The sequence below is a fragment of the Odontomachus brunneus genome, unplaced genomic scaffold (assembly GCF_010583005.1).
Source record: "Odontomachus brunneus isolate Ranch 3 - 2012 unplaced genomic scaffold, Obru_v1 Obru_scaffold_116, whole genome shotgun sequence".
Taxonomy (NCBI): domain Eukaryota; kingdom Metazoa; phylum Arthropoda; class Insecta; order Hymenoptera; family Formicidae; genus Odontomachus; species Odontomachus brunneus.
This window is the reverse complement of record NW_022639566.1, coordinates 352245-360610: the sequence shown is the minus strand read 5'-3', so window position 1 is coordinate 360610 and position 8366 is coordinate 352245. Positions and strand designations below refer to the sequence as shown.

General features: G+C 38.0%; 1 protein-coding gene across 1 annotated transcript in view; it reads right to left on the bottom strand.

The window, feature by feature from the left end:
- LOC116849431 (AFG3-like protein 2) overlaps positions 1-8366 on the bottom strand; it is a 90124-nt gene that overhangs the window by 25087 nt on the left and 56671 nt on the right. The window contains exons 8-10 of the mRNA XM_032826570.1: positions 4159-4434; positions 3846-4073; positions 3470-3696 (exon numbers count right to left, since the gene is read on the bottom strand). Coding sequence (XP_032682461.1) covers positions 3470-3696; positions 3846-4073; positions 4159-4434 — 731 coding nt within the window. The remainder of the gene's footprint in view (positions 1-3469; positions 3697-3845; positions 4074-4158; positions 4435-8366) is intronic.

Sequence of the window (8366 nt, the reverse complement as noted above, 5' to 3'; positions counted from 1 at the left end):
GAGAATCCGATTCCGATTATCCGCTCTAAGAGAAACCGCTTCTACTCCGCTCCTGGCAGATTACTGTTCGTCGATTGGCGACTGTAATCACTCCGCCGTCGTTACACGGATTCGTGTCATCGACACTCGCTTCTACTCCGCTCCTGGCAGATTGCTGTTCGTCGATTGGCAACTGTAATCCCTCCGCCGTCGGCTCACGGATTTGTGAGGCCGATACTGATCAGGTCCGCGGCACCGCTAACCGCATCCGAAATCGTGTCCGAATGAGCCGAGCTCGTTCAGTCACAAAGGAAATACCGAAAGCTAAGGTCCCGCGTACTAGGACCGACGGACGCATCGCATACACCGAAACGAAACAAATCTCCGCGATAGGAGATCGAAAGGATCGCCGCTAAGGCAATATCCCGCGTGCAGCTACGCTGCAGTCTTAACGATCGTGGACATCATACGAGTCCGAATCGCAGTTAAAATCGCTAAAAGAAGTTGTCAACCGCTCTTAAGAGACAAGACGTCGAAAGAAACGTCAACAGAGTAAAACCGCGAATACGCGACACTGCCGTCGTCCGCGTCCCGCGCACCGCGCGTCACATTTCGCAAACCGGCGTCTAAACAAGCCTCTGTCAGGTGACATAAACAATCAAAACCAACGGCGTCGATACATATTGTTTGATATGTAATTTGTAATTATCAGCTTTATTAATTGTCAGTTTAGTATTTAAATATATTATACATTATTATTTTTGAAAACCACTGCTTCTCAATTATTCCGCTTATCACGAACCCGAACCACCGAGCGATCCGAACACGCGACGAATCGCGGTTACATCTTTTTGATATCTTTAAAATTACTATTTTTTCCGGACCGCGAAAAGTTAGAATTTTTTAAAAATTAGACTACTATTTTTCAAGCACCGCCATTTTGTCAATTTTTCTTCAAATTATTTAATTCTAGTTCGGGCGATAACCACATTCATAAAGAATAAAATAAAAGCAAATTCATTTATTTCCGACGACGGCGGCAATCAACACGCCCCACAGTGGGGCCATTCGGCATGCGTTGTTTAAAAAATATCTACAGCCCTTGGATTTCCACCAATTTTGACGCTTTTTTTAAAATGATTGTCTTGAAATTTGCAAGAGATCTGTCGAGGCTGATTTTCAAAATAATATTTTAGAAATTAGTTATACATATGAACACAAAAACTTTTACTTGAAAGTAAACTGAGACTGCTGAGCAATTTATTTAAATGAAGTGATAAATAATTCTCGAGTATATATACATATGTTATACAGTGTGTCCCATAAGTTCGGCAACGGCAAGAAAACTCGGCGGGGGAGCATTTTAGAGAAAAATGTTTCAAACAAAAGTTGTTTGCTTTTTCACGTAGAATAAAATGCCGTAATAAAAAATATGTATTTCTATCTAAAAAAGCAAAGTTGACCTTGTCCTGACCTTGGCGACGTCATCTTAGATCAAATAACTACTGTCATTAAATGCGACTTTTTAAGCCTTACAACTTTTATTCGAAACATTTTTCTCTAAAATGCTCCCCCGCCGAGTTTTCTTGCCGTTGCCGAACTTATGGGACACACTGTATAACATATGTATATATACTCGAGAATTATTTATCACTTCATTTAAATAAATTGCTCAGCAGTCTCAGTTTACTTTCAAGTAAAAGTTTTTGTGTTCATATGTATAACTAATTTCTAAAATATTATTTTGAAAATCAGCCTCGACAGATCTCTTGCAAATTTCAAGACAATCATTTTAAAAAAAGCGTCAAAATTGGTGGAAATCCAAGGGCTGTAGATATTTTTTAAACAACGCATGCCGAATGGCCCCACTGTGGGGCGTGTTGATTGCCGCCGTCGTCGGAAATAAATGAATTTGCTTTTATTTTATTCTTTATGAATGTGGTTATCGCCCGAACTAGAATTAAATAATTTGAAGAAAAATTGACAAAATGGCGGTGCTTGAAAAATAGTAGTCTAATTTTTAAAAAATTCTAACTTTTCGCGGTCCGGAAAAAATAGTAATTTTAAAGATATCAAAAAGATGTAACCGCGATTCGTCGCGTGTTCGGATCGCTCGGTGGTTCGGGTTCGTGATAAGCGGAATAATTGAGAAGCAGTGGTTTTCAAAAATAATAATGTATAATATATTTAAATACTAAACTGACAATTAATAAAGCTGATAATTACAAATTACATATCAAACAATATGTATCGACGCCGTTGGTTTTGATTGTTTATGTCACCTGACAGAGGCTTGTTTAGACGCCGGTTTGCGAAATGTGACGCGCGGTGCGCGGGACGCGGACGACGGCAGTGTCGCGTATTCGCGGTTTTACTCTGTTGACGTTTCTTTCGACGTCTTGTCTCTTAAGAGCGGTTGACAACTTCTTTTAGCGATTTTAACTGCGATTCGGACTCGTATGATGTCCACGATCGTTAAGACTGCAGCGTAGCTGCACGCGGGATATTGCCTTAGCGGCGATCCTTTCGATCTCCTATCGCGGAGATTTGTTTCGTTTCGGTGTATGCGATGCGTCCGTCGGTCCTAGTACGCGGGACCTTAGCTTTCGGTATTTCCTTTGTGACTGAACGAGCTCGGCTCATTCGGACACGATTTCGGATGCGGTTAGCGGTGCCGCGGACCTGATCAGTATCGGCCTCACAAATCCGTGAGCCGACGGCGGAGGGATTACAGTTGCCAATCGACGAACAGCAATCTGCCAGGAGCGGAGTAGAAGCGAGTGTCGATGACACGAATCCGTGTAACGACGGCGGAGTGATTACAGTCGCCAATCGACGAACAGTAATCTGCCAGGAGCGGAGTAGAAGCGGTTTCTCTTAGAGCGGATAATCGGAATCGGATTCTCCTTCGGGAGCGGTAGATCGGTTCTGATTCTCTTTCGAGAGCGGACGATTGAATTCCCCTCGATTACGATTACGCGGCGTTTTATATCCCTCGAATCTCGCTTGATTCGCTATTTACCGCGGTTGTTCGGCGGTCGCACTGTTTACCATTCTGGAGAACGTGCTGTCCTCTTGCGTTTTTGATTCGCGATGTTCTGCGATTAGAATTTCCCCTATCGGTCTGGTTTCTTACGTAACTATCCGTACGGATCGTTACAAAGATTCTAGTTCGGGCAGTAGCCACATTCATAAAGAATAAAATAAAAGTAAATTCGTTTATTTCAGACAATGAAAACGGCGGCAATCAACACGCCCGATAGAAAACGACGTGACATATTTCGTCCACTTGTATTTTCTCCAATTTTGAACATAAAGCTTTGACAAAATTTGAAATGTTTCTTCAAAGATGAATAAATGTCAGGACAAAACATTAACTCTGTAGTTTTAACCATTTGTTTAAAATTAATTCCCAAAAATCGGGTTTTGAAAACGGGTTGTCATATTAGAATACCTCCTTAATCGCGACGAGCAAGAAAATATGCCGTACCTTCAAAAGCGGATCTGCATATTCCAGGAACCAGCCAGCTACTGCATGACCAGCCTCATGATATGCGACTGTCTTTTTCTCTTCAGGCTGTAATACGTTAGTTTTTTTTTCCATGCCGGCGACTACTCTTTCGATAGCTTGTTCAAAGTTTTTCAATTGAATGTTATCATTCAAATCCCTAGCTGCTATCAGAGCTGCTTCATTACAAACGTTCGCGATATCAGCTCCTAAAAGAACCTATATATGACCTTCTGACAATTTTGATATAGCTTTAAATTGATACCTAATAATCATGTAATAAGTTATATTAAATAATAGTAAGTTATATAAGTAAAAATATTTGTGGTAACTTAAAAACTATAATTTAAAAACACACCTGTGAATCCAGGAGTCAAGGAAGCCATCTTTCTCGCCAATTGATCTTTATCTAATGTTGTTTTCAAAGGAGCTAAATGCACTTTGAAGATAGACGCCCGTCCTTTAATATCTGGTGCAGGTACAAATATTTGTCTATCGAATCTTCCAGGTCTCAACAATGCTTTGTCTAAGATATCTATCCTATTAGTCGCCGCTAAAACTACCACGTTGGTCGTAGTGTTGAATCCTTAAAAGGAATAATAAGCATAAAAAATAATATCATCGAAATTACACGATTTCGATTTGTTTGCGCGTCGAAAACTATAACGTACCATCCATTTCTACCAGGAGCTGGTTTAGAGTGTTTTCTTGTTCTGAATGCCCCGCAAAGTTTCGACCTCCTCTCTTCCTACCTACCGCATCGATCTCGTCAATAAATAATATACACGGTGCATGTTTTCGTGCCATAGAGAACATATCGCGCACTCTAGAGGGACCAACACCCACAAACATTTCCAAAAATTCAGAACCCGACACTGTAATGAAGGGTACATTCGCTTCACCGGCAGTAGCTTTAGCCAACAATGTTTTACCAGTACCAGGTGGCCCTACAAAAAAAATATATATAATGTTATATATGTGCAAGGTGTCCCAGACTCTTCTCCGCAATTTTTGTGGGAATGTAGAACGGACTGAGGTGGACATAAAAATCTTACACCATTTTCCGATATTCGCAATAATAACCGAGAAATTAATTGTAAAAGATTAAAGAAAAATGCACGCTGAATGGTTGAGAGAGGAGCGCTCGCGGCTTAATAATATAGAGCACGGATGTCGGCGCGCGGTGATTGAAAAAACAACTCACCATCGCTTATACTTATATCACTGCACTCCAACATCTCGCCTCGGCGCGGTGCGGTAAGACGTAGGATCACAGCGATATAAGCCGCGCGCTGACATCTGCCTGTTATATTACTGGGTCACGAGCGCTCCTCCCTCAACCATTCAGCGTGCGTTTTTCCTTAATCTTTTACAATTAATTTCTCGGTTATTATTGCGAATATCGCAAAACGATATGTTTACCTCAACCCGTTCTACATTTCCACAAAATATGCGGAGGAGATTCTGAGACACCCTGTATATAGGGTGAGCTAAAAATTCCGGGACCCCGAAATATCTCGAAAAATATAAAAAAATATGTCAGATAAAAATTGTAGAATTTAACTCTTTAAGTCATAGTGTATCATATATGATACATTTTTCTTAGAGCAATTTTTACAAAGTAAATTAATTTGTAGATACTTCGAGGCGGTAAATGTGGATTCATTGTGAAGCCTAGATGTTCCTCTAACAGAATTATCTGCATAGAACATTGAATTTTGCAAATTTAATTATTCATAAATAAATTAATGTAGAAAATGGTATTTTTTTGAAAAAAATTTATTTGTCAAAAATATCATGTAAAATAAACCTATGGAAAAAATGACTTAGTTGATGTTTTTTGCTGTAGATGATGAGTACCTCAAAAATTTCAAAATTTAAGATGGTGAATTCAATATGGCGAGCTAAAATATCAACAATCGGGATGTTATATTTTTTCCGTAAATGAGTGAAGTTGAGTCTGTGAATAGCTTGAATTTGAAAAAAGTGATTTTGAATTCGTGATCAGCGGCGCCAAAAATACTCGTATACCAATTTTCACGGAAATCGAGGGAGTTTTAAAATTGTCGTCCGCCATATTAGATCCACCGTCTTGGATTTTCAAAAACTTACTTTAAAATTGTAATTAGTGACTCCAAAAACCCCCAGATATCGATTGAACAAAGGAAAAATTTGTGACATTTAAAGAGTTAAAAAGATCTATTTGCTGATTTTATTAGTTTGACTTTGGGTGACATCGCCAAGATCAGAGCAAAATCACCTTGAATTTTTGGAATGGAACGTCTTACTTTTTATTGTATACTCTTATAGCCATTCTAGACTTTTTCAAAGTACTATAACTTTATCTATTTTAAGTGAGCTATTTTGAAATTATTAAACTTTTTATGATAAGATATCTAGCACACGAAGACAAGATCGGAAAATAATCCAGCCAACGAAAGTAAAATCAATAAGAAAAATCTTACAATGTTGCAGAGGAGTATAGGTACCGCAACGACTCTAACGAGATCGTCAGTTCATTAGTTCGTCAGGGCTAACGGGTTCGTATACTCAGAGAATAAGCCGAATCACGTAGGCATGCATAGTAGATCGAATCATGCCAATCCTGCTTTAGTTGGCTGAACAATTACCGATCTTGCCTTCGTTGACTCGATCATCCTCCAATTTTGCTTTCGTTACCTGGATCATTCCTCGATCTTACCTTCGTTAGCTAGACATCCTACCATAAAAAGCTTGATAACTTCGAAACGACTTACTTAAAATAGATAATATTATAGTACTTTGAAATTGTCTGAAAAAGGATTATAAGAATGTGTAATAAACTACACACACACGCACACACGCGAAACAACAACGAAAGCTTCAACGCGTGCGTGTGCCATTTAGTTCCTAAACACATTTTCACTGGGCAAGAAACACTGCAAATTGCTGCATATATCTGCATGTGTCTTCAATGAAGGCTTTTGCACTGCCTTGAAAATAATGAAAGTTATGGGAGTTGCAATTGGACCCGCAGCCGTTCAACTTGCGCACAAGCAGGACGGCCAGCGCATCGCGCAAGCTAACCGTTGCAGCACCGACACCTCTAAGAAGAGCTCGCAGGGAAGAAAGTGCTTTTAAGATCGAAGCCTACAAGAAATATGAAGACATTTTGTATGCAGCAGGTATAGCTGATTAGGCGTAAGTAGCTTTTATATATAAAAATTCGATACGAAAAATTTTTAACGCTTTTTTCTTAAAATCACTTTTTTGACCTGGCGAACGCAATTCCAAAAAAACTATTCGATCAATTAGTCTGAAATTTTAACATATTATTCTATATGCCTGTGGATATTGTGTGAGCCATGGATGTGTTAATTAATCAATATTTTTCCATTTTTTTCATCATAAAAAGACGCAATAAAATGTCATTTTCTCGAGTCTAATGTTTGAAAGTTCGCTATTTTGAAATTTTTCATGCAAACTCTTTCTCCGTGATTCATGGAATAGCGGTTCATATGCAAATTAAGATTTCTTTTGTATTTTTTTGGCCGATTATTTTGACTACCGCAATCACGTCCGCCAGCGAGCATGCAGTTTTTAGAGGCATTCTCGCAATCGAGAAAAGCTCGTATTAATAAACTTGAAAAAACATTTAAAAAAATGTTTTTTTGTATAATTTGAGGATACTACAATATAATTTCAAAGTTCAAATTGCTGCGTTATTTTCTCATAAAAAAAATTCCTAAAAATCAGCAAAATTTTTCGATGAGAAAATAGAATATCCTCTTAAGTATCACTGGGACCAATAGAGACCACTTAGGATCGCGCAGTTAAAACCTTATAAATATGCTATTTAGAATGTTTTTGACAATATTTCATTAAAAAAGAGTTACTAGAATACTCCATGAATTATGCGCCTTAAAGAGTTAAATGTACAGGGTGTCTCAGACATCCATGATGACCACGTTTTCACGTTTGTGAAAACGTAGAACAGATTGAAGTGAGCAAGAAAGTCCTGTGCCATTTTGCGATATTCGCAATAGTTTTTGAGAAATTAATTATTTTGTCTCAGCTAATGAGAGCAGAGGAAGCGCCAGCTGAAAGAAAGATGTCTTCGGTCAGCGCGCGACTGTGATATACGCGAATCGCTGCGTCCCTCCGCCCATAGCTACGAGACATAGTGAGGGCTTGATACACTAATACATATGCATGATATCCCTATGTCGAATCGACGCCGAATCTAAGAGTGTGTTGCCGCTTCGTTGTTTCATCTCTACATACACGTATGCAGCCGAAGCAACGACACGTTTCCATTTGGCACACGAATATATCATGCACATATGTTAGTGTATCAAGTAGGACTGAAGAAAATCGATTAACCATTGCTCCGATTAATCGCTTTCAAACCTATTTCACGATTTAAAACCGGATGTTCAACTTTTTTGACATCGGTTAATCGGTCAATTCGGTTAATCGTATACCCTTAATCATACGGAGAGAAAAGATTTTGCTAATTTTACTAGGATACCAGTACCTCCAAAATGGTTTATTAATATAAAACTACAAATAACTTTGCTCTGAAAGCTTTTTTCCCCAGAATAAGATTTGTCGTAGGAATTTAAGAAATAGATAGAAATATAGCATTTTTTGTAAACAATTTCATCGGAGCAATCGATAGCTTGATAAATAGTAATAAAAAGTAATTTATATTAATAACAGTAATATTAGAATTGATTAACTTTTGACAGAATAAAATCAAACTTGTGATTAAATCGCTAATATACGTGGCCATATATTAAAATATATGTTTATATATTACCTTTTTACATACAGATATATATATATATATATATATATATATATATATATATATATATATATATATATATATATATAT